A 27,429-nucleotide genomic window follows, 5' to 3' on the forward strand; every position below is an offset into this window, starting at 1 on the left:
AGCAATAAAACTTCCAACAAACACACATCCCACCAGAATACAAAACCCCTGTTTTCTGTAAAGCAGAACCAACCACCTTAGCCAACAGGCTGCAGAAAAATGCTTAGCAAAAAAGACTACAGATTACAAATAAGATTACAAATAAGCCATCAGAGGCAGCCCATGCCCTGCCCTCAGTGCAGGAGAAATGTACAGAAACTGACAAAAATATTAATTAAAATTTGCATTCACTGCACTGGCTACAGTGTTCATGTAACCTTGGCATTATCTGGTTTGCATTTCAAGAATATTAGGCTTAATTTAGTTTTCTAATGTGAATAAAAAACCCCGACAAATCATTTATTCCCAGATCTGTTACCAAAATGGTTATTAAAATTCTGTTTTTCATATGGTGCTTGAGTGCACATGCCTGTTGGAATAGAATAGATTTGAAATGGTCCTGGCAGTTTTATCTATTCCATCATTTTTTTTTCTATTTTACTAATTGGTGTTTTCTTCTTTTAAAAAAAATATTAAACAAGGCAGCAGTTTTGTACATATTTTACTTCTGCTGCCTGGCTCAATCACTGCTTATAATTCACACTGCTTATTTTAAAAGAGCACCCCAGCACCTTATTTTGAATTCTACAATGCATTGAGGACATTTGGTTCTCCAATGACAATTATGCGAGCATGTGGCTTTCCAACACTGACCTCCTCTCTATTAGTCTTCTTGTTGCCCTTTCAAGGCAAGAACTTGGTCCCATTAGTGGAAATTACAAAACACCTTGATGAATAAAGAATCAGACCCAACATCCTCCTGGCCTACTATGAGAGAGAAGTCTTAAGGGTGAGATCCAGATCTAGATCCAAATCAAAACTACTCTAAAGTGTGGGCCATTCAAATCCAGGGTTTGTTTGCAGATCACAACGGTGATAGGAACAGTCCAACAAGTGTGGATTCAGATCTGGACCTCTCTAAAGTTTGGGAATATTTGGATCAAGGGGTTTGGTCCTGGATCATTTTTACCTGCTCTACCATGAAAGCTGTCTACTTATTACCATATGGATGATAAAGAAGCCTGTGGATAGTTTTACAAAAGGGGTAATGGCTTTTTAAAATCTTAAGACTTAAAGTTTGGTCCTACCCTGAAAGGTAACTCTGAAACTGGCATCATGGGGTTCAGGTTCCTTGCATCTCAATGATTCCAGGTAAAATATGCTGAGTTTACAATTAAAATAGTTTCACACACACCCCCAGCCTCCAACTACCAGTTTACAAACCCTCAGCCTGGGTTGTAAGAAACAATCTTTTGTTCTTCCCCTTCTCATGCATCAACTGGTAATAAGGATTCTTCAGGACAAAACAGTCCTTCACTTACATCTGCGCTTCCCCATTGCCAGTGGTGCATATGGCAATCTGCAGATTAGGATTTCTACCAATAAGACTGGACTTTAATGTATTGATTTTTCTGTCTAATCCAAATAGAGAAAATGATCCATAAAATTCTGCTGCCATTTACATCTCTGTGACCCAACTACAGCGAATGAGGGAGGGGGGATGAAAATCGGAGCAGAATTTGGCCCTGCTGATTTCAGTGACACTACCCAACATACATAAAATTACTCACATGCCTCAGAATTTGCAGGATCAGAACCTGAGCTAACAGATACAAATCTGAATATAAGTAAAGAGCAGGTTTCTTTGTGTAAAATCACAAGAAGCAAATGCTGAGTTCAACTGAAAAGTAAATAATATTACAAAAATAACGTACAGGAGACAGATTTCTAGTGCAGACAACCCATGACTGGAGACCATGCTTTGGGTTGCTATTTTTTTAAACTACTTAAAAAACGTGGAGCTGCATTTTGCATGAGGTGAAGATGATATGGACCGGCGTGCAGCAGTTTGAGAACTGAACTGCATGAGACTGGATGAGGTGGTTATTAGTCATACTTTATATTTGTCTAGCATCTTCCATCCTAGAATACTGAAGAATTTAAAGAATATTAATTAAGATAATGACCCTATATGGTAGGTATGAATCAGTATATTCATCTTACAGATGAGGAAACAGATGCACAGAAATGTTAAGACAACTTGTTTAGGTCTTGTAACCAGTCAATGGCAAAGTGGGAAGAGAAACCAGGGATGGAATTCTGGCTCCACTGAAGTAAATGGGAGTTTGCCATTGAGTTTAGTGCCGCCAGGATTTTATTGCAGAAATCTTGACTGAGTATTTGGCAGAACTACATAATGGAAAATAGTTTGCTCTAGGTTGGGTTTTCTAAGGAGCCTAAGGGAGCTAAGTGCTCAAATCCTAAATGTGATCCCAAATGCCAGTCTTAATCATTATGCTCATTTGCCTAATGAAAGGGGGGATATTCATCAAATGCATATCCAGCTCCTAAATTACTGGGAAAGGCTCAATTTTAATCCAGTTCAATTTTAAGGACATCAAACATTTGAAACCAAACAGAGTGAGGGATACATGATGGATCACAATACACCAGGGCTAACTGTGGCCCATTCACAAACTTATCGTTGTTCGTTTAGAATTACTAAGCATCTGCAATAGGATTTCTTGAGAAAGAGCTATGCAGTTATCTGAATACCTCTGTAAGTCATACAAAATTGCCAGGAAACTTTTCTATCTACGTTTTGGACTTAACATTTACGTAGCGTTCATATTTTCAAGGCACTTTAGAGATAGAGGCCAGACAGTAACTGGCCTTCGTGCTCATAAATGTACTAGGAGAGGGCACAAGGAGTCTTCCCTCCTTTGCAAGCTCCAGCCAAGGGCCAGGCACAATTGCAGTCTCAGCTCCTGGGGAAATACAAACACTGACATCTCCGCATAAACCCGAGGACTCACGTGACTCCATAGGAGATGAGAGGAAGTGGGGCCATGGCTGTACTTATCTGCACAGGGCAGGATGGTGTGCTGGGGAAAGCAGGTTACATGCTCCTCGTGTGCTTTTCCAGGCTCTTCCTGCTGCTGCTGCAGCAGCACTGTCCAGGTAGGACATGGTAGGAGGGAGAATCCCTCCCATGGGTTCAGGGAGTTTCTGCCCTAATCCTGGACAGTGCACCAGTTCAAAGTGGATAAATACAGAGATGAAAACCACTTGGCACCTACATATTTTCCTTTATTGTTTAAAGGCACTATCTTGCAGTCGCTCATGGGGGTGCTCGTCAGAGGAGTCCCATCATCTTCAGTGGGGTCTTCGGCATTCTAGGCACTATTCCTCTGAGTGAGGGTTTCAGGAGTTTGTGCTAGCTGTTTAAAATGAGTTAGTCAAAGTTAATGGTAGGTTTAGAGAAGCAATAAGTTAACCGAACACATACATGCTTCATAGTGAAAACATAAGGGTCTAGAGAAATACTACACGGCTCAGGTGCAAGTCATATCTTTGGACATTACACATTTTGTTCAAAATAAAACCTTGAAAATCTACCTAGGCAGCTTCCTTTCTAATTCTAATTTGCTGATTAAACATCCGATTTTAAATCTGAATAACATATTGTATATATTGAATTCTGCCAGCATTTGTCAGAAGATTTATAGCTAAGGGGGATTTGAGGAGAAGCGACAGGAACGTTTGCATCAAAGAGCTACTAAAGTCACGCGTTTGGGATTTTACTTTTGGCGTAATTTTTTCAAAGAGATTTAACAATGCATTGATGAGTGTTTGAATTCTTTTTGGCTTCAGTTGTTGACAATTTAGAGCAAAGGTGCCATTAGCAAAGCAAAACAATCCAGTCTGAGTGGATAATCCCTTTGCACGTAGTAGTAGATATGTCAGAAGGGAAGCAGCATTTCTTTGAGATTCTGTTTTTCTGTATGAGACATTCCATTAGTCTGTAGTTGATTTCTGTTTTTACCTGAATCCTCATAAAATTACTCAGTTTCCATTGACATATTCATGGCTTTTATGCTTTTTATATAAAACAGAAGGCTTTTTTACTTATATATGTATTATATGAATATTGGTTTACATGCTTATGAAGTTCCTAGACATGGTGAATGCTCTTATCTTGACACTTCTCATTTATTACATATAATGTGTGCCAGGGTAATGATGATATTCCTTTGGCAAAGACCATCTTTTTGTTCTGTGTTTGTACAGTGCCTAGCACAATAGGGCCCTAGTCCATCACTGTAGCTCCTAGGCACTGCCACAATTCAACTAACAAATAATAATGCATCAGTAACAACTGGAACTCTGGGTCCAGATATCCCCTTTGTCCCAGATAATTGGTACTAAATAAAAACGAAGGTGTCAATATATTTAAAATCTCCTCAAACTACAAGAATAATGCAGCTTATTATGCAGTTACAGACACAAGACTTTATTATATTCTATCCATGACAATACAGAGAATTTTTAACTAGTCTATTGGGAAAACCATTGTCCCTTATTGTGAGAACTGTGGAATACTTATCCACCTACAATACATGCATGATGAGCAAGGGTAAATGGCTGTCGTGCATCAAATTATATAGCAATTTGGGAAAGCTACATCCAGGACGGTATATCATCATAACAGCTTCTGACAATCCTGACTAATTCTGCGAGGAAAATGATCCCTTTGGCCCAATTCAGTTCCCAGTGAAGTCAATGGGAGTCTATTTATTTCAGTAGGAATTGGATAAGAGCTCCCCTATCAGGTAACAATAGCACAGAGAGTTAGGGGGCCCTCAGCTCTGCAGTTCCACTTCATTTTGTGGAACTCAAGACTCTGGCTTTGGGGGCCTTGATGCCCGTGTTTGGTCTGATGTTCTCACTGTAGGCTGGTGTCTGGGAATATATGTATGTATATATGTACCATATATGTAATTATCAGGTGGGTGCCCACTGGATAGACATGATTTATTTTAAACCATGTAACCATCCTGAGCTATGGCAATGACGGATGTGGAATAAGGACCAAAGGATGCTTCCTAACAGGCGCTGGTGTGATGGGGAGCAGGAAGAGGGTTGCTGCAGCAGTTTCTAAACTATGTAGCTGTTCAAAGGCGTGGGGCCAGTTAGCACAAATAAGTGTCGCTCCATTGGCTTCAGGGGAGAAATGCTGATTTACGCAACTCTGAGGAGAACCACGCTGGCTGGTGCCATTAAATGGGTCTAGTTACTGTTTACAGCCAGTCCAGCTCTGCATGTGTGCCAGGAGCTTGAGTCCATAGTCCTATCTTTCCCGACCCACACAGCCCCACCTCCCCCACTTAGTGCTCCTGACAATGTTAATGACCTCTCACTCCCCCGCACAACCCCACTCCTTGTAGCCAACTTGTTGTTTCGCTTTGCACATTTGCATTATGGGAAGGTAGGTTTTTTTTAATACCCCTTCTTCAGTCGAGTACACCAGCACAGCAGCAGCCATAACTTCTTCCTAATAGTCTACGGTGCTTAATTGGGCAAATAGGAGTTGATGGGAGTTCTGCTTGATAAAGCTCTGCAGAACTTGGCCCTCTAGAATTAAATGTAATACATCACAAGTCCTCATTTGCTACAACTTCGGCACCATAAAAACACACTTCCTTTGGTCTGTTTTGAACTCTGTTATCTGGTATCCTGGGCTCAGAAAATAAGCTTTTAGTGTCATCTTTTAATTTAATGTCAGTGTTGATCCCCAGAAGGGAAAGTTAAATACATCTGTAATGTAAGCGTTTGATGAGAATCTAAGATCAATTTATGACATTTTGATAAACATAGAGGGAAAGTTAGCGTTAGCTGAGGGTCACTGAGGATGTCATTAATATCTGATGGAGCAAACATAAAGAAAAATTGCAGTGTACTATCAGAAAATGAGCGCTTGAATTAATTCTAATCTGCTATCTTCCCTCTCTGATTTTATTCTTCCCTCCTTTTAATATTAGTCAGAAAAAGATGAATGTCATGAGGGCTTTATGACACATTGCCAATCTAAATTGTGTAGGAGAAAATAAATCGTTCCAATAAATTCGGTTTTTATGGCAATTTCTTCTCATTTTCCACATTTTTTTTTCATTTTTCATTGTCGCTGTTTCCAGAAACAATGAAGCAATAAATTAGATTAAAATGTCTGATCCATTTCTTTGGGATGGGAACTAGCATGCAAACCCGCCGACAGCCATTCTGGGCGCCGGGGCAGAACTGGCAGTGGGCCCCCAAGCATGCACAAGCCATGCCCACTGGGACGCGGTCCCCCTGACATTTGGGCGGTGCTGCGCTTGTGCTGGCTGGTGCCCAGCAAGCTGCTGGCTGCCTTGCTGTGCGCACTCTTCCGGCACAGCCAGGGCTTCCACATGCCTGCCTGGTAAGGTTGCCAACTGTCTAATTGGCAAACCCAAAGACCCTTGCCCTGCCCCGCCCCTTCCCTGAAGCCACGCCCCTGCCCTGCCCCTTTTATGAGGCCCCACCCCCTGCTCACTCCACCCCCCCGCCCTCTGTTGCTCGTTCTCCCCCACCCTCACTCACTTTCACCGGGCTGTGGCAGAGGGTTGGGGGGCAGGAGTGGGTGCGGGGTGCAGGATCTGGGAGGGAGTTTGGGTGCGAGGCGTGAGGGCTCTGGCTCTGATAGGAAGTTTGGGTGCAGGCTCTGGGAGGTAATTTGGGTGCAGGAGGGGGTGAAGGGTGAGGGCTTTGGGGGGGGCATTTGGGTGCAAGAGGGAGTGCAGGCTCTGGGAGGGAGTTTGAGTATGGGAGGGGGTCAGGGGGTCGGTGCTTACCTCGGGTGGCTCCTGAAAGCAACCAGCACACTCCTCTGGCTGCAGCTTCTAGGTGTGGGGCCCAGGGGATCTCTGCACACTGCTGCCTGCAGGCACTGCCCCCACATTTCCCATTGGCCACAGTCCCAGCCAATGGGAGCTGCGGAGTTGGCGCTTGGGGTGGGGCAGTGGGCGGAGGCCCACTGCCCTGCCAGGGGCTGTACGGCCATTCCAGCCGTTTCCGGGAGCAGCGCGGAGTGAGAGTAGGCAGCAAGCCTGCCTTAGCTCTGCTGTGCTGCGAGGGGCAGTGGCTGGGGGCCCCTGGGTCCTTTTAAATCACCTTAGCCCTTGGGCAATTGCCCCCTTTGTGCTCCCCCCACCACCACCCCTATCAGTGGGCCTGCTAGCATGAGTCTTTGACTGCCTTTCTGCCAAGGACAACAAAGTTTCTTCTTTTCTGTCAATTCTTGTAACACAATTAACAGATTCTTTTCACTTATTCAGAAAAAAGTTTTGCTGTTGCACAGGGCCTACAGTCCATTAGGTCTACTGACTTTAAATGCAAAGCTTGCAGCCTAATTGAGTGTCTTTCCGCTTTTCTTTGAGAAATAACTTTCATTTATTTGCCATAAAAAGGCAATAATCCAAATAGCATTGATTGGACTGCAAACACTGTCCAATGAATGGGGGTCCCCTGTGTACATTGGGGTTGCGTTCTTGAAAAGGGCAATGGATTCCAAAATGATGTATACAGGGGAATTTTTCCCCATAAGAAATAATGGAATAAGGGAGGTATGCATGCACAACTTCACCACACTCACCTCTGGCAATGCTCTTTTCTCCTAAACAGTGTACCTTTTTACAATGACAGGCTATACAGTACACATTTTACACATAAAACATTGAATAAAATAATGTAGAACCCTACTAACACGGTTCAAACACGTAAGACATTTTAATACAGTAAATACAGGACAGTAATACAGTATAAAACAGCATCAATTATGCTAAACTTAGGTAGGGGTGGTGGCTGGCTTTTCTTGGGCTGGCTTTTCCGTGGCTGGCTTTTTGGCTGCAGAAGTCTTAAAGGATTTTGTCAACGTCTGCTCTCCTGCATGAATCTTTGAATGGTAGATCTTCCTGTAGCAAGCCACTGCATCATTGAGAGCCCTGGAGACTTGGGCAGACCATTCACAAAAAGGATCACTGCTCTGTATGATTTCCGTCATCTCATCCAGCAAACCAAAGAAACGGGAGAGATTCTTTGTCGTCAGACTCCTGGCGGAATTCCTGCCCTACGTCATCGTCATCATCGTCCTTGCATTCTTTAGATATCCATTGTTGGTCCAGCTCAATCAGTTCCTCATTTGTCAGTCGCTCAGTGTCAGACCCCAACAACTCCTGTACATCCTCCTCCTTCACCTCCACTTCCTCGAAGCCAACATCCTTCACCAATTTGACAATTTCTTGCTTGAGAGCAGGAACGGCATCAAATCCCGTGAAGCTGTGGACAGCACCTGGCCAGGCACAACACCAAATACCGTTCATACATTGCAAAGTGACCTCTTCCCATGACACATCAATGTTTTCCACGCCATTCAAGGTGTTGCAGGACTTCCAGAACTCCTTTACACTGGGCTTTCCTTCACCTGCCATCTCCTAAATCAGCGTGGAGAACATCCTCCATAGGTAATAAGCCTTGAATGTGGCCAGCAGACTCAAGTACAGTATTGTACTGTGCAACAGGGGAACATGTTCCAATTCACGTTGGTCCCAATCCATGCAAACGACGGATATGCGGATCACCAATGTAAATCGGAACACGTTCCCCTATTGATGAGCATCAACGGATAAGGGGGAGATGTATACTGGGGACCCCCTGTAATTCATAGTCAGATGGCCATAGTCACCAATTAAGCTCAGATTTGAAATGCTCACAATGAACAGCTGACCAATTATTTATAGACCAAGAATTTTTTGTTTTAGTTATTTTTGCAAATTTAGATTAATCCATATATTCAAGAAAATTCTGAACTCCCCCAGGGAAAGTTTGTGTACAGAAAAAGGCAAAAGTTGTTTTATCAAATAAATTATTCACTATGAACTGCTTGCTCACCTCAACTCAGCAGTATTCGTAAATCCTATTTTTCACAAAGACAGGCCCAAAAGCTTGTCTTTTAACTGAAAAACATATATCAAAGTGCTGTTATTTGCAGAACAGAAATCACCGTTTCACAGTAATCCTAATTAGCATGTTATTGTATTTCAATCTGCACTAGCAATAAAGAAACAATTAAAAACACATTTTAACCAGGTGTAACTATCCATTATAAACAGATATAAGTGTGATTTTTTTACCCATGTGCTAGTTATCACAAAGATAGTTGATATGAAAGCACTGGTTAGACTTTCTGTCCTTTTCAGTTTTTGGTGTCATTTTACTATGAATCCATTCAAATCCAGACATTTTTCTTTATTCCCAATTTTGGAAAGACTGGAGAAATATTTCAATATTTTTAATCTTCTCTTACTGATTACCATTCGAAACCCATAAATGGACGACTCCTTCCTCACTAACACAATTAACTACAATAGTAACATATTGCCTTTATCTTTTCTTTTAATTATCCTTATCTTTAATCATAATAAAACATAATTAAAAAGTAGTCACAGTATATATTTTGTAAATTGAATCACTCTGTGGAAAGATGGGAACTAAAGATGCTTAATCTTCTATAATAAAATGATTCCATGAGACCCAATGGTGCTGTAATTCTTCCATTAGGAAACTGGTCTCTGGATTGTCAGCTACTAGCATGTTCTTTTCTATGGTGCAGAAAGAATGAAGAAGAATCTCAGTTTTGTGATAAGAAATATTCACTGTGTGTACATGAGCAGTCTTTTGTATTTTGTATCTCATTTACTGTTTTGCAGATCTGTGAGTGATGCGCTTTCATTTATTTTAAAGAGTTTACACTTGCTAATTACAAGGACCAGCCTAACATTTTGTATTATATTGAAGCAATAGAATCATGCAAATGGCGGGGGAGGGGGGGAAACCTTCTTGTTGGGTCTGTGAGCAGTCAATGTAAATGAAGCAAGTTAACACTAGTGCTGAATAACAAATTCTACTTAGCTACAAAACTTTGTTATCATCTATTCTAGGTCACAGTCCATAGCAACGTTTCATCGCTCCTCTTTACTCAAGCATTGATCCCATCTCGGTTCACTTTTGAAGCTCAAATTGAATATCAAATTGATATTCCCAAATGTATGATTTCTTCCCCCCCCCGCCCCTTGCAAGGAGATGTTAATGCTGGTTTAACATTTAAACTAATAGGTAGTTAATTTTGTTTTGTACAAAAAAAATTGCCCTATACATTAGCCTTTGACAAAGGTTTGATTAAATAGAAGTTTTACTTCACCTTATTGTTTGCTACGTGGAAAATGAAATCTGAACAATGGCTTTGAAACTGTTAATGGCCCTTTTTCTTTAATAAAAACTGGTTTACTTGGTAGCGCCATGGTTACCAGAACTGATGTATTCATTATGGCCCCAGTTTAGCAGAACACTTAAGCACATACAAATGTCCATCCCTATTCTTCAAAGCATTTAAGCATGTGCTTAAGATGTTTGCTGAGTAGAGATGGACTTAAGCCTGTGAATGGAGTTAAGTGATTGTTGAATTGGGGCCTGTATGCCCTAATTCTAGAGTGGTCATGTATCTTCATATCCTAGTGGCTTTAATGTAGAATCAGCATAAAAATGAGTGAAGTCCTTAGAATTTGTCCCTTTTTCTTCTTATTATTATTAATGGTGATGGTGGTAATGATTATAAAGAGGAAGGGATGCAGAGTCCATTGAGCTGTGCTAAAGTTGCAGTCCTCCCAGGAGCTCAGGTTCAAATCCCACCTCTGACATTAGCTCTCTTTTGGCACGGGCCACTGTCAGAGACAGGACACTAGATTAATGGGCCATTGGTCTGATCGGGTATAGCAATGTCTGTCCCTTCAAGAGAAACAGAAGATGGGGGCTGAACAAATGTTGCCGGTGAGCACATATTTAGAGAGACTAATTTGCAATTTTCTGAACTATTATACTATGAGCTCTGGCTGATTACAAAAAAATGAACCATGCTTGGCTCTGGTGGGCTGCAGAACGTACTACAACCAGCTGTCTATCTCCATGCTGCAGTCTGTGTTTGAGGCACAGCAGTTTGCTTTCTGAAATCTCATGCTCTTCGGAGATGCTATAAATACCCTTATTTTTTAATTATTATTATTTTTTTTTTACAGTTTGTTGCTCACCCCAACTGTCAGCAGCAACTGCTCACCATGTGGTATGAAAATCTCTCAGGCTTACGTCAGCAGTCTATAGCTGTGAAATTCTTGGCTGTCTTTGGAGTCTCGGTAGGCCTTCCTTTCCTCGCCATAGCATACTGGATTGCTCCCTGCAGCAAGGTACAGACTGGTTAAGGTGCATGTTGTTTATGGTTATTTATATTCAGTGCTTGGAATGACGTCAAAAGTCTTTCGAAACTAACATCACAAACAACGTTGTCCTCTGAGATTTGCCCTGGGTGAGAACAAGCTCATTGCAAATGCAGCAAGTGAGCATGTTTTGAAATTAATCTTCAAAGGTAATAAAGATGGGGGTGGAGGAAATGGAAAATCTGAGCAAACAAGCGGGAAGGAAAGAATGGAAATAGGAAAAAAATGGAAACGGGTGAAAGAATTTGAATGGGATACAGAAGGAGAAGAAAAAAGAGCAGAAAGGGTGGATAACTTGGGGAAAACGTTTCTTGTCTCTTTGCTCATCCTAACGTTTGTTCCTATCTCTTTCCATTTTTAACCTGTTTTTCTGTCCTTCCTCCTCTCTGCCAGGGTACTTTTGTGTGTGTGTGTGTGTGTGTGCCTTACTATTTCTTTCTCCCATTTTTCTTTTTAGTTAGTGGTATCATGGGACACCATAAAAATGAATTAGCAGTCCATGACAATCAGAGGTGGATTGTTGAATGTCAAGTAGAAGAATAGATTAAGTCACTGCACCTAATAGCATAATATGGCCCAGTCTCCAAAACTTGGGAGGGGGAAGATGCAGAAACATTAAAAGTTGTTCTGTATCTGTGTTAGACATCCAGGGATTGACAGTACTAAATGCTGCTGAAAGTTCTATTAGAAAGAGCTAGAGGGGAAGGGTACCTGAGTCAGCCATCAGTTGGTCATTAAGTTTGAACAATTTCCTGCAGTACCAGTTCTGTGGTGGAACTTCTACCCCGAGAGAAAGTGCTCAGACAAGGGGAAATAAATGTGCTTATGGATGAGCAATAAATAGCTTTTTCACTACTTTGGGTGGGGGAAGAAGACCACGTTTTACTGAACAACAGTTGGCTACATCATCCACTGTATCTCCAGGACAGGGCTTGTCAAACCTACTTAAAAGTAATAGAAGTGATGGCTAGCTGATTCAGTCCTCACAGCATTTGGTCCCATTTCCTTTAAATGCCTGTAAGGAATTCTTTCTATGTTTGCCAAGTCCACAAGATTACAGATCCATTGATGGGTATTAAGAAAGAGCTATAATTTTCAAAAGACCAATCTTCTAGAAAATGTAGGGCTTCTAAAACAGATGAGACTATAAGTGATGTTTAATACTCAACATCCTTCAAAATAACAACTGATTAGTTTCTATTTCTCAAGCTAATGGAGAATGTGAACACTTTTTTTCATCAAATTTCATCACATTTAAACAAAAACACATTTTTATCAATGCTGGCTGTTAATATGACACCAGTAATAAGTTCCATTATGAAACAAATTGGGATGCTGACTACAAGAGTTAGTCCTGACCAACCCTGGGGTAGCTTCTAATACACCAGTTCTTAAAATGTATCTGCCAAATCTTTCAGTCTTTGGTTGGAGCCAAATTTCACGCTCCAGGGTAATCAGAGCAACTCTGCTGCGAGTGTATCGAAGAACAGAACTTGCCTCTAAATGAAAACTTCTCTGCACTCCGCTATACAGACCAGTTGGCACTCAAAGCAATATGGCCCCTGGCTCTTTTATTCATTTATCTCTGAAAGGGGAGCAGATTATTGACTTTATCCCAAACTTTACAGACAATATCCCATTCCAGTATGGTACATTAACTAGCCCACCTTGACATGAGTTTGTGAACTGCTAATGGTTTGGAGGCTGCCATTGTGTGCTGTGAAATCTAAGCTTTACAGAACAGTTTAAGTCTCCAGCCCTTATGGTTAGGAAGGAGTGTAAACCAATGCTGGAATATCTGCTCTGAGAGGTGTGAACTGACCCAGGCGTCTAGATGACTTGTGGATTCTTAAACCTAATGATAATTCCTATGGCAACATTATTAACTATTTCACTGCTAATCAAAGGAAGCAAAAGAGAAGAGGGAGGATGGAATTCTGAAGATCTGCCCAATCCACTGGTAGTGGTACCTAATTTTGGTGCCCTGAGCAGGTAGACCTTGGGTTGTGTGTGGATCTTAAAGGACTACCACTGCTACATTTTCCAGGCTGACCAAAGCTGGTATATCATTCAAACACTTTTGAGTGCTACGCTCACTAATTTACAAAGTTCTCTCTCAGTGTACAAATTGTCATGTGGCTTTCACACATTGGTGCACTGCAGATGAAGGGCCAGACCCTCAGCTGGTCTAGCAACGGTACTATTTTTAATTTATACCAGCTGAATATCTAGCCCCAACGGTTTCTCCCAGGTAACTTTTTTCTCACCTACCCCTTTAAAAAACATTCTCAATATTAAAAAAAGTCTATGCTTTTCCTTCAGCCGTGTGTTTCTTTACATTGTTCCCCACCTCTTTGACTCAATTATTTCCTATTTTAGAACCTTTCGTTTCCCTTCTATTTATTTGATATTGTCTTTTTCGTATTTGTTTTCTCTCTTTGATAGGTCTCCTAGCTTTATTCCTTTTCAAAATATATATAACGGACGTTCAGTCCTGAAACAAGCCATTCTTTTGAAATGACTCTTTGCGATTTGTATTCTGTGATTGTTGCTGTCCTCTTTGCCAGTGACAATCAACCACAAGCCCAGATTCCAGGAAGCATTTCTGTCTGATGAAAAGCAATGTTTTGAATCAATAAGGTAATGGGGACAATAGTACAAACAAGTAGGTCATGCACCCAGAATTTAACTAGATTGCGCCTTATATATAATTGTCATAAGGCACTGAGTTATTTGAAAGAATTAATGTTTCATCAGTTTTCTACAAAAGATTCCACTCAACACTTCCAGCTCCTGCAACACTCAGATAAAAATGAGATTTCTTTGAAGATATGGAAAACTGCAGTTCAAGAAAAAACTCCACTAAGCTTCCTTCAGTAATGCAATGGATAACTGTTTTAAGGGTCCACTGGCAGAAGGGAGCACCTAATAATTCATAGGCAATTTATAGTCCACTGGAGATCGCTCTTCCCCCTTTTAATTCAGAATAGAACTGAGCACATATAAATTAAAAATGAGTTTTCTTAAGAAGTTCCAGGCAATGATCAATATGCCCATAGTCGCCTTAAGGCCTTTCTTATTTGTGATTGTCTTGGCCTGACTGGTGTTTATATGGAAAATTATATTCTACGCGAGGAATAGTTCCAGTTATCCTATGGCCCTCTCTACACTAACAGAAATTTTCAAAAAATTCCCACTGCTACTAGCACCAGCAATGGTGTTAAGAACTTTGGAAGTCCTGGTGTAAACAGTCTGCCAGTCTTTGTGTGCAACTATCTAACAAGGCTGGGCTTAAAATGGCATTTGCAGCAGGTGAACTGTCTACACGAGGGCTCATACTGGTGAAACTGAACCAATATTAGAAGTGCTGGGAAATTTTTGAAACATCTCCTATGTGTAGAAGGGTCTGTCTCTCCAGGATTACTGCCAGCTCCTAACTTGCCATATTGAACTGTTCACCCCCACTTTTAGCCACTTATTCACCTGCATGCTGTCTATGCATCTGCTCACACAAGTCCTGATTCCAGGAAGCATCCCTGTTTAGGACAAAGAGAAAAGGAGGACTTGTGGCACCTTAGAGACTAACCAATTTATTTGAGCATGAGCTTTCGTGAGCTACAGCTCACTTCATCGGATGCATCCTGTGGAAACTGCAGAAGACATTATATACACAGAGACCATGAAACAATACCTCCTCCCACCCCACTCTCCTGCTGGTAATAGCTTATCTAATGTGATCACTCTCCTTACAATGTGTATGATAATCAAGGTGGGCCATTTCCAGCATAAATCCAAGTTTAACCAGAATGTCTGGGGGGCGGGGGTGTAGGAAAAAACAAGGGGAAATAGGCTACCTTGCATAATGAAATGGCCCACCTTGATTTTCATACACATTGTAAGGAGAGTGGTCACTCTGGATAAGCTATTACCAGCAGGAGAGTGAGTTTGTGTGTGTGGTTTTTGGAAAGGGGGGGGTGGGGGTGAGAAAACCTGGATTTGTGCTGGAAATGGCCCACCTTGATTCTCCTCTCCCTCACCACAGCCTAAACTGGTATAAATCAGGCCCTGTGCTAGTATAATAAATCTCTGTGATAGCTGAGCTGTAGCTCACGGAAGCTTATGCTCAAATAAATTGGTTAGTCTCTAAGGTGCCACAAGTACTCCTTTTCTTTTTGCGAATACAGACTAACACGGCTGTTACTCTGAAACCTGTTTAGGACAGTAGCTAAGCACAAGCTTAACTTTTAGTATGTGTTTACAGGCTGTCTTGAAAGAAAGAGAGCACTTAAGAATGTGCGTAGGTCTTTCCTGAATTGGGACCATGGTTAGGTGATTCATTCACCCAATCTTTCACTCATCAGACTCCTATTTTTAAGAGATTTTTCCCAAAAAGTTCTTGGTAGTGATGCATGTCAGTCCTGAAGGAGGCATCCACAAAGTCTCTAGAGAACCACACTTCTATGCTCCAATGGGTAGCGCCTCACATCTCTATGCATAGTACTTTCTATACCATTTTTTCTCTGTAAAATCAGATGGAAGAGAAGTAGCAGAACAGCAAGAAAGATCAAAAAATGAAACATTAAATCCTCCTAAATTGCGTTTCATAAATGCTTCCCTCCCCCAACCTATTGCAAACAGAATCAGGTTCCTTCCATTGTTGTGAAGTGAAGGGGTAGATGAAAAATGAATTGTAAGGGGGGGGGGACAATGATACTTCTCTTGTTTGAAACCTCAGAACAAATCTTTTCGGTTTTGTTTTGAGGTTTGGAGGAAGGTTTCTGTGGGTTCTACATCATACGAACGTGTTCTTCCTCACCTTGTCTTAAACTTGACCAAATTTAACATTTAAGCACCGAATGCATTTCTTTAGATCCGAACCCAGACAAGAAAGGTCAGGACCTGGAGAGCTACAGATTCTAGGCCCAAATGTTGCAAACCAGTAGATAGTCTTATGACACTGATCAGCTTCAGTGACAGTTCTCTGAACAGAAAAGAATGCTGAAATACAGATGGAAACCAACTTAAACAATTTGTACTGCATTTATTCATAAATGGATCAGAGACCACGGGGGTTTCCTCAGAGGAGGTACCAACGCATACTCCAACTATAATGTAAACCCTTATTCTCAGGATTGAGGCCCACTGAAGTCAATGTGTCAATAGGGTGGTTCACATGGGTAAGAGTTTGCACAATCGGTTCCATAGGCTGTACCTACTCTAGGATATTCTTGCCAAACTTCTGCCATTTCTACCAGCAATTCAGCTCTCTCAGTGGTAGCAATATGGTGGGAGTGGTAGCATAAGCCTCATATCAGTACTAAACCTTCATAAAGCATGTGTACGGGACACAGTCTTTAAAATACCAGCAGCTGATGCTTTCTTATACTAACACACCCACTGTTCCTGGTGATGGGGAACTGAATCAGCGGTAGTAATAGTGGGACACTTTTGCAAAATCTCTTAGCTTAGACAAAGCTATCATTTGCTGTGGCAATTCAGAACTCAATTTGATAAAGCCCTAAGCCAGTGTTTAAGCATTTCTAATTGCCCTCAGTGGGACGTAAGCAGGTACTTAAAGGCTCTGCTGCAGTAGGGCTGAGATAAGGATCACATTTTTCTATTCACACATTTGGAAAACTCTTTCAGGAATTTGATCGGACCCAAATTTTTCAACAGGTTAACCAGCTTTGGCAATCTTTTAAAAGATATGTTTTCAATTTTAGAAATTCAGACACTAGAAAGACATAAGAAACTGAACAGTGCTAATTTTTGTTAATGCTAAAGAATCTTAGCATAGTTGTTTTCTGGGTTTTAAAACATTTACGGTTTCATATTGTGCTATAGTCAGACTCTACAGAAACAGTTAATGAATGAGAGTAAAGCAGTAGAGAGATTTAACCACTGAAACCCCATTTCAAAGACTAGAGAGGGAGCTCTTTCTTGAGGAATTGGTTGCTTAGGAGGGGGGAAGAAAGAGAAGGGAATTTAGTGTCTGAACTCTTCCCACATCTCTTCTCTGTTTAAGGATCAAAACATTAGATACAAAGCAAGGTCGTGAAAATAATCCTTCATCTCCAATACAAAGGAGGCATTGGTCCAAGAGTAAATAATCACATGGCTAGCTCTGACATATTCTTTCGGGGGAAATTCATAAAGAGATAAGGGTTATCTAATTAGCCAACTAGGTAACCGTGTTTCTCAATAAGGATGAGAGAAACTTTAGTTACTCTGAAAAGAACTTGGTTCAGATCAGTGCTTACACCACTTCTGTATTTATTGTATTAAAATAGGTCATTGTGGTATATTGAGAAACTCAGTAAATGCTGTAATAATTACAGTAGACAATTAACATACTGATGCATATGAAGAGTGTTATCAAAGAACTTTTTATAGAAACTATTGTGTCAGACAAGTTAATGAGAGATCTAATGAGATCAAATGAGAGATCTACTAGATAATCAGGTTTCAGAGTAGCAGCTGTGTTAGTCTGTATCCGCAAAAAGAAAAGGAGGACTTGTGGCACCTTAGAGACTAACAAATTTATTTGAGCATAAGCTTTCATGAGCTACAGCTCAGCTATCACAGAGATTTATTATACTAGCACAGGGCCTGATTTATACCAGTTTAGGCTGTGGTGAGGGAGAGGAGAATTAGGTCCAGAATAGTCTAAGATGCACTGTGTTTTCATATCTATATAAAAATACACACAGACATATATAAAATATATATCCTTGTTCCTTTCTGCCTTAGAGTGAACAGGACAATTTGGATATCATGCAAACATCTGTGGGTAGTAAGAGAGAAATGTAATATCCTAAGATGAACAGTTAGCCTAATTCATAATGCCCTGGGCATGATCTGGAAGCAGCAAAGAACAAGCTTTCTATAGATTCTATGTATTATTTTAATACATGAAGAGTAGCTCAGTTCTGGAGTTTTCAGCAAACTTCCAAAGTATAAATACTCTCATCTGTGTTAGAGAGAAACTAGAAAACATGGGAAATAGACCAGGAAAGTAATAATAAAACTTTTGTCTTGTACACATTTTCTTTTCAGCTGGGACGGATCCTCCGAAGCCCTTTCATGAAGTTTGTGGCACATGCAGTTTCTTTTACAATCTTCCTTGGACTGTTAGTAGTGAATGCCTCAGACCGGTTTGAAGGAGTGAAAAATCTTCCCAACGAGACCATCACGGATCATCCTAAACAAATATTTAGAGTAAAAACTACTCAGTTCTCATGGACAGAATTGCTAATCATGAAGTGGGTTTTAGGTAAGTAAAAATTGTCTCATCTTTTAATCCTCCAGTGAAGGCCAGAATATCATGATAGGAAATAATGGACGAATTGTTGATGGTGATCTGCCAAAGAAAAACACTCTGAAATAAATGTGGATCCCAATGAGGTCAGTGGCACAATCCATTGACTTCAATAGGTTCAGGGGACAGCTCTGTCTTGGTCACAGCTGCAGAATGCACTGAGCAACATCTGGCAGATGCATACTTTATTCTAGTGATGCTGAATGCCTCAGGCAAAACCTGCTCCGTTGGTTTAATTGGGACATCTCTTTCAACCCATAGGGGAAAAGAAACTTTTTATAGAAAATGCTAGTTCTCTACAGGTTTCTCTATTGGTTTTCAGAGTAATTTCTATAGAACCCTATTAGTTTAAATTCTGCTAAATTACACACAACCTTTTCCTGAGAGGAATGGTAACGTAGCAAATGAATGAGAGCCTGGCAATCAAATGGTTTAAAAGAAAATCAAATGATGAGTGAAGCACTGAAATAGGTTATATCTGAAATGATTAAAGAGTGATGCAGATCCATTTTGATGATGTTGCCAAGCATTAAGGTAAACACGTATTGTCCATGGGGAGTATTTTTGTTTTGTTTTGTTTTTTCTCCTTCCTCTGAAGCATCAGAGGTGGCCATGGCTGAAGATGAGACACTGGACAGGATGAGCCAGTGCTCTAAAGTGACACCGAATGTTCCCTCTCTTTCATGTGCTTAGCTGGCTGGTTCTTGCTCATAATGCTCAGGGTCTAACTGATCACCATATGAGGGGTTGGAAAGGAATTTTCCCCGAGGCCAGATTGGCAATGATCTGCTTTGCTGGGGAGAAGAAGGGGTTGTCTTCCTTTGTAGCACTCGATGCAGGTCACTTATTGGGATTATCTGGGTGCATCTCACTCAATCAATTTCCTGCTATTGCAGGGGCCGCAGGCATTCGTGCGCCTCAGTCCCTCCTATTCCCTGCTTCTGGTCTGGTCTCCTGTGGAAACCTCCCCACTCATGGGGTTCCAGAGTGCAGGCTCCAGCCCAAGCCTGAACATCTGCACTACGATTTTACAGCACAAGCCCCATGAGCCCGAGTCAGTTGACACAAGCCAGCCACGAGTGTTTTATTGCAGTGTAGACATACCCTAATACTTTGGTCTAATTTTGGATATTGGGTTTAGCGTGCAGTTGCTCGGCGGCAGGGCCAGCTCTAGGATTTTTGCTGCCCCAAGCAAAAAAAATTTTTGGCCGCCCCCGCATTTTTTTCATGCCCCCCTGCCCCCAGCTCTTCCTTAACTCCGCCCCTTCCCAACCCCTTCCCCAAATTCGCAGCCCCGCTTCCTCCCCTGGGCGTGCCACATTTCCCCCCCCGCATTGCTTCCTGCGGCTTCCCCCCTGCAACCCCCCCGCCCAGGCTCACCTCCGCTCCGCCTGCTCCCCTGAACACGCCGCCACTCCGCTTCTCCCTGCTCCCCCTCAGGCGAGGGAGAGAACAGCGCATTCAGGGGAGCAGGCAGAGTGGAGGAGAGCGAGGGTGGGGGGAGTGCAGGAAGTAACGGGCGGGGAGGGGTAGAGGAACCGCTCCCCGCCCCAGCTCACCTCTGCTCCACCACCACTGCCTCCCCCAAGCGTGCCACCGCTCGGCTTCTCCCTCCCTCCCTCCCAGGCTTGCCACGTCAAACAGCTGTTTCGCGTGCGGCAAGCCTGGGAGAGAGGAGGGAGAAGTGGAGTGGTGGCGACGCGCTCACGGGAGCAGGCGGAGGCGGAGTGGAGGTGAGCTGGGATGGCGGGGACACATTTCTAGGGGCGGCATGGCCGGCGCCGGAATGCCGCCCCTAGAAATGTGCCACCCCAAACACCTGCTTGTTTTGCTGGTGCCTAGAGCTGGCCCTGCTTGGTGGTGTTGGTGGCCTGTGACATGCAGGTGGTCAGATTAAATGAGCTGATAGTCCCGTCTGGCCTGAAACTCTATGACTTTAAACAGAGCCATAAATTAAACTGCTGATGAGTTTCAGATAAGTTTACAGTGGTGTTCGAAGTCCTGCAGACCGAGAAGATATTGATCTACTTGCTTACTGCTTACTTACCACTTACAAGCCCCATTACCCTGGACCACCAGTCTCAATAGGCTTACCTTGTTGATTCTGACTTCACAGTAGTTATTTTCCTCAACATATTGGTTGATGATGTGAGAGAAGAATCAAGGCTAAATAGCTCCCTAGTTCCATGCAAGTGGTTGGAATTACACCAGTGTAAGAGCAGAATCAGGCCCCTTATATCTCCTGGCCTGGTCACAAGTTTATTGTTCTCTGGCTTTGCAGTAAGCAGAATTACCTACAGGATATTGGATAGAGAAAAAGAATAGCTGGCATACTGGACAGAATAATGTATGAATAATTTATTTTTAAAGCGTTATTAAAAGAGTTTGGAGGAGATGATTAGGTTTTGGCCAGGGTATTCTTTTTATAGGTTGCTGGTATCTGACTTCTTGCGGTAAGAAGAAAACATTAACTGAAAGCAAATTATTTCCGTTTTCTAGGAGAAGGAAAGCGGGTTCTTTATACAGACTTCTGAGGTATAATGAGATTTTCTGATTACATCTCTATTCTCTCAGAATAGCTCCCCACATCCCAGCACCAGCGTGCGCTGTATTCGCTGGACGGGGGAACCTACCATTTCACTCGTATTCCATTCACATTGTTTCAGTGAAACCAAGAGGATATAACCAAATTACCCTTATCCTGCACCTCATAACGTGATTGTCCTTAAAAGAGTGCAGTTGGTTGGAAACTAGGTGGGTTCAGAAGCAGGTGTGGGACTCTAATTGTTATTAAGAGTTTTCTGGTGATGGCAGTGAAAGAGCTTTACTGAAATACTTGCCTTTAGCACCATGCACTTTCTGACTGCTGTGCTTCTAGTCGCTTTTCATTTAACCATATCATCAGATTCTGTAACATGCCAAACTCATATTCACATATCCCATTTGTTGCTGGGCTTGTTCTTTGGAAACTTTGGAAAGAACCTGTGACGGTAACCATCTTTTCTAGCATCGCCTCTCTATGGATCCAACAAGCCACCTACCGCTTAGTGACAGTATGTAGCAAAGCAGAGCACGGTGAGTAAAGAAATACACTTCACTACACTGAAAGGTGCAATCCCAACATTTTCACTATAGACTTGAGCCAAAGCCCACCGATGTAAATAGAAAAGCTCTCACTAGGTTTTGTCATCAGTGGATTTGGGATCAGTCAGGGTCACACAACTTTTATGAATGTAATTTTCTACACTAAATGTTTATTTCTCTCCTACATCACGCTGCACTCATTGCCTCAGCCCATTTTCATGGCAATGAGTCATTTTTTCTTAAAAAGTTTTATTATTATTATTATTTATTATTTAAAAAAGAATAGTTCACAGGCATTAACACTGCGTAAGGCCCACAAATTCTAGTTACAGCAGTGACCCTTACAACTCGTTTGTTTTGGTAAATGACGACAGGTAATGCTATAAATGCTGAGGTGGAATTATTTAGATAGCTCAGCCATTTTGTGAAGTGATCAGCTCATATTCACGGGGGACTACCACAGTGTAATTAGGGCTGGTTGCGCATTTTCTGTCCAAATTTTTCTTCCTACAGAACTGGATTTTTCAACAAAATGAAAATGTTTGCAGAGTGCTTGATTTCCTAGACATTTTTCATCAGAGAATCAAAAGCTCAAATCCTGAAATTTCATGGCCAAAACCAACAAGAGTTTTTCAATGCTCAGCAGTTTTCGACTGATTGTTTTTTCAGTGTTTCCCAAAATCTTTTTTTTAATGGGGGGGGGGGGCGTGAGAATATTCTAGTTATTGGCTGGCAAAAACTGGAATGTATTCAAGTGGTCTTTTTTCAATAAGAAGTCAAAATTTTCCACTGGAATTTTTTTTTTTTTTTTGGAAATTTTCCCTGGTGGGAAAAACATTTTCTGACTAGCTATAATAATAATATTAACCCAAATCCAGTTAGAGGGACTATGACTGCCACTGTTTTAGTTATATCCAGTGTCTCTGGCTCACTATCCATCAAAATACTGCTATCTACCAGTGGGGTCTGATTTTAGTTATTAAAGTGATTAAAAACTGTGAGATAGATTCTCAGACCGTGTAAATCGGCATTGGTCCATCAATGGAGCTAAACAGATTTACACTAGATGAAAATCTAGCTCAATACAAGTTCAAAATAACCTATCAGACTTTTGCCTCTTCCATGTAAAGTTCCACTGGCATTTGTGCTTTTAGGCCTCAGGAAAGGAAGTTCAGTGCTTACTGAGTGAGGGAGGCAACCTAGTGACAGAGGAGGTGGAAAAAGCTAATGTACTCAATGCTTTTTTTGCCTCTGTCTTCACGAACAAGATCAGCTCCCAGACTGCTGCGCTGGGCAACACAGCATGGGGAGTAGGTGGCCAGCCCTCTGTGGAGAAAGAAGTGGTTCGGAACTATTTAGAAAAGCTGGACGTGCACAAGTCCATGGGGCCGGATGCATTGCATCCGAGAGTGCTAAAGGAATTGGCGGATGTGATTGCAGAGCCATTGGCCATTATCTTTGAAAACTCATGGCGATTGGGAGAAGTCCCAGACGACTGGAAAAAGGCTAATGTAGTGCCCACCTTTAAAAAAGGGAAGAAGGAGGATCCTGGGAACTACAGGCCAGTCAGCCTCACCTCAGTCCCCGGAAAAATCATGGAGCAGGTCCTCAAGGAATCAATCCTGAAGCACTTACACGAGAGGAAAGTGATCAGGAATAGTCAGCATGGATTCACCAAGGGAAGGTCATGCCTGACTAATCTAATCGCCTTCTATGATGAGATTACTGGTTCTGTGGATGAAGGGAAAGCAGTGGATGTATTGTTTCTTGACTTTAGCAAAGCTTTTGACACGGTCTCCCACAGTATTCTTGTCAGCAAGTTAAAGAAGTATGGGCTGGATGAATGCACTATAAGGTGGGTAGAAAGTTGGCTAGATTGTCAGGCTCAACGGGTAGTGATCAATGGCTCCATGTCTAGTTGGCAGCTGGTATCAAGTGGAGTGCCCCAAGGGTTGGTCCTGGGGCCGGTTTTGTTCAATATCTTCATAAATTATCTGGAGGATGGTGTGGATTGCACTCTCAGCAAATTTGCGGATGATACTAAACTAGGAGGAGTGGTAGATACGGTGGCAGGTAGGGATAGGATACAGAGGGACCTAGACAAATTGGAGGATTGGGTCAAAAGAAATCTGATGAGGTTCAACAAGGATAAGTGCAGCGTCCTGCATTTAGGACGGAAAAATCCAATGCACCGCTACAGACTAGGGACCGAATGGCTCGGCAGCAGTTCTGCAGGAAAGGACCTAGGGGTGACAGTGGACAAGAAGCTGGATATGAGTCAACAGTGTGCCCTTGTTGCCAAGAAGGCCAATGGCATTTTGGGATGTATACGTAGGGGCATAGCCAGCAGATCGAGGGACGTGATCGTTCCCCTCTATTCGACATTGGTGAGGCCTCATCTGGAGTACTGTGTCCAGTTTTGGGCCCCACACTACAAGAAGGATGTGGAAAAATTGGAGAGAGTCCAGTGAAGGGCAACAAAGATGATTAGGGGTCTGGAACACATGACTTATGAAGAGAGGCTGAGGGAACTGGGATTGTTTAGTCTGCAGAAGAGAAGAATGAGGGGGGGATTTGATAGCTGCTTTCAACTACCTGAGAGGTGGTTCCAAAGAGGATGGTTCTAGACTATTCTCAGTGGTAGAAGAGGACAGGACAAGGAGTAATGGTCTCAAGTTGCAGTGGGAGAGGTTTAGGTTGGATATTAGGAAAAACTTTTTCACTAGGAGGGTGGTGAAACACTGGAATGCGTTACCTAGGGAGGTGGTAGAATCTCCTTCCTTAGAAGTTTTTAAGGTCAGGCTTGACAAAGCCCTGGCTGATGATTTAATTGGGGATTGGTCCTGCTTTGAGCAGGGGGTTGGACTAGATGACCTCCTGAGGTCCCTTCCAACCCTGATATTCTATGATTCTATGGTGTGAACACTGTTATCATTAGTGATCTGTCTTTCTCAATCACTGACTCTTAAGTCCTTGGGAGAAATTTGCTGTTATAAATGCCAGCCTTATTTTAACTTGATCTAAAGTATCTTCAAGTGTTTCATATATCGAGAGGGAGTGAGCATTGTGGTACTTGTGTCCATTTAATTATAGTCAAAAAATAATAGTCTCCAGCCAGTTGTTAGATGGAAATCTGAGAGTAATGAGAGCTGTACTTCAAGGATGAAGTACCTGGAGAGCTGGTGAACTGCCTTATCTCTTTATATGAAACTATTATGGATAAAGATCCCACACATAAGCATACACAGAAACACCTCCCAAAAGAGAGAGAAGTGCATATGGCTGTTGAGGTTTATTAACTCCAACACCTGTGTGCCAGATACACACATCTGGAAATGTAGGGCATTACAGAGTCCTCATACCACAGTTACTGTACTCATAGTGAGCTGTGGAGGTATCCACCAGGAATGAAGTTCACAATACAAGTAATACTCTGCTTTTAACTCATATCCTCCATGTTTCTGTTTTTGTTTTCCTTTCTCCTTCATCCTATGACAGTGATGATGAATGCTGATGACACATAACTTGTTCCTACTTCAGCCAGTCATTTTCAGGTAATTAGTTCCTGGTCCCTTGGCCTTAATTCTTTTTGGGAAAATTGGCTGGTTGAGTGATCTGGCTTCCATCCAGTACAATAATGAGATGTGTTAAAAGTGGCATTATCCCATGATAACATGACACTGTTAACATATTGCATGGTGGCCAGGGCACTGGCCGGCAAAGAAATTTTGCTGGAGATACAAAATCCACAGAAGATTTTGACTTAAGTGTACATGTGTTGAGAGCAAAATAATCCATAGTAAAATTCAGATTAGAGTTGGACAAAGATGAGAATTCTGCCTTATGTTCCCAACTATACACAGTGAGGGTGATAATTTACAATAGATCCATCCCACAGTTACTGTCTAAACATGACCATTTAAAAGAAGGGAGAGAACATAGTGTTTTAGGCTGGTTAGCAGTTCATCTGTGCAAAATTCTGCTCTTAAACATGCTCAAAGAGCTTGATTCTCCATAGCCCTGCAGCTTGTATAGTTATTTGCCCCAGTGCAAACTGGGTGTAAAACATTATCAGATTGGAATCATAGTGTTTGACACCCGCGTTGCCCAGTGCATTTCAGTTGTGCTAGTCCTACCGTGCAGTGACATCAATGGGAGCTCCAGACACATAGAGTAAGCACGCTCCCAGAGCTGAGAAATACTGTGATTATCTGAGAGGATAATTTTGCCCTTTCGGTACATGCCTCCAACAATACTCACAAGTTTGCTCTTGGGCACGTCCTTTACTGCTCTTGTTCTGCTGCCTGTTTTAGCTAAGATCACCCTTTTTATTGTCTTCAGGTGAGAAAGAAAGTCCCTAAGACTGAGATTTTCAAAGGAGGCTGTGGGAGTTAGGTACCCAATTCCTACTGAAATCCAAAAGGTTTTATGTAGAAAAGCAAAACCCTAGAGCAAAAGCAGTTGCACAGGTTAAGTTCAGAACAGATGTATTCCGAACACAACTGCTCTCATTAATCACACAATCACAATCTTTGGGAGGGCTCCAAATCTGTCTACTATCTTCATCAGATCATTGGTGATGTACAGTATCAAGACAGTAGATTTAATAATTAGCGCAAAAGTCACTTGCTGTTCCCTCTAGTGTACAGGGGGCTAATAGTTCTTCCCTTTGTGTGCTTCCTCTATATTTACTATCTTGTTTCTGTGCCTATAGTCTGGCTCTCCTTTCTTTACTGAACCTTGAATGAATATGTGTGTCTAAAATGGTACTTCCGATGTATTTTCCCCTTGGGAGAACATTCATAAAATAGAAGTGGAAGCTATGCGTCAGATTCTTTCCTCGCTTATACCCATGCAACCCCATTGGTTTCAGTGAGGTTTCATGGGTGTAACTTGGGGCAGAATTTTTCCCTGTGCCTTTAACTTACACAAATTTCAGATGACCCCAAAGCAAGCACAATTATGGTGAAAGGAATAAAATGCCATCAATTTCTGCTAGCTGCTAATGATCTATTCCTTCACATTCTCATCTTGGTCATCTTGTTTTTATTGCATCCTACCATTTTTCATACCATGAATCTGCTAGCTGCTTTTATTAATCTACAATATTTTTATCTAAAGCAAAGGTTTTGGTGAACCTGTCAGAATTTATCATTACGCTCTTCTGCTCTCTTACATGGACTTTCGGCAATGTAGTTATATAGAATGATCCTCAACCAACAGTGATTGGTGTAAAACATGGGTCGATAATGTGATACCTTTATGTAGTCATGATTCTAATTGTACTCTTTCTACTTAATGAAGAAAGAAATGTGCAAAATTAAGTATTCCTACTTCAAAATCCCTGTGGTTTATCATAATTTAACTATCCTAGACTAGAAACCAATTATGATCGGTTAATTAATATTCAAACCAGAGCAATTTACATGGAAAGATAACCTGCAAATAAATATTTCCTGAAGTGCTTTGGTGGACAAATATAAATCCACAAAATGGACTAGCCTATGGGTTAGTATCCACCAATTAGTGGGATTTTTTTCAGCTATAAATGCACTTCTTTAATATTTCATCCTGACTGGGGGACAGGTCCTGAGAACCTTTTTCAGAGCCCAGTTCTTCCACCTTTCCATGGGGCTATTTGCTACTAATTGCTACTCCACATGAGTAAGGGCTGCAGAATCAGGACCTTGGATTTTGCTCAGTCAAGCTGCCATTGACTTCATCTGGAGACCTGCCTGAGTGAAAAGGCTAGGTCATGCCTTTTGAATCCATGTGAGGAGGGTTCCCTACACATGTGGATCTCCCACGGACTCTACAAAGGACACTCCGTGGGTCTGAGCATGGGAGGGAGAGAGCAGGCAATGG

General features: G+C 41.8%; 1 protein-coding gene across 2 annotated transcripts in view; it reads left to right on the forward strand.

Moving 5' to 3' along the window:
* Nucleotides 1–27,429, forward strand: part of TRPC7 (transient receptor potential cation channel subfamily C member 7) — a 108,361-nt gene that overhangs the window by 46,607 nt on the left and 34,325 nt on the right. For both annotated transcript variants that reach the window (XM_074960404.1, XM_074960405.1), the window contains exons 3-4: nt 10,968–11,132; nt 18,219–18,435. In XM_074960404.1, coding sequence (XP_074816505.1) covers nt 10,968–11,132; nt 18,219–18,435 — 382 coding nt within the window. The remainder of the gene's footprint in view (nt 1–10,967; nt 11,133–18,218; nt 18,436–27,429) is intronic.

The sequence above is a fragment of the Natator depressus genome, chromosome 8 (assembly GCF_965152275.1).
Source record: "Natator depressus isolate rNatDep1 chromosome 8, rNatDep2.hap1, whole genome shotgun sequence".
Classification (NCBI taxonomy): domain Eukaryota; kingdom Metazoa; phylum Chordata; order Testudines; family Cheloniidae; genus Natator; species Natator depressus.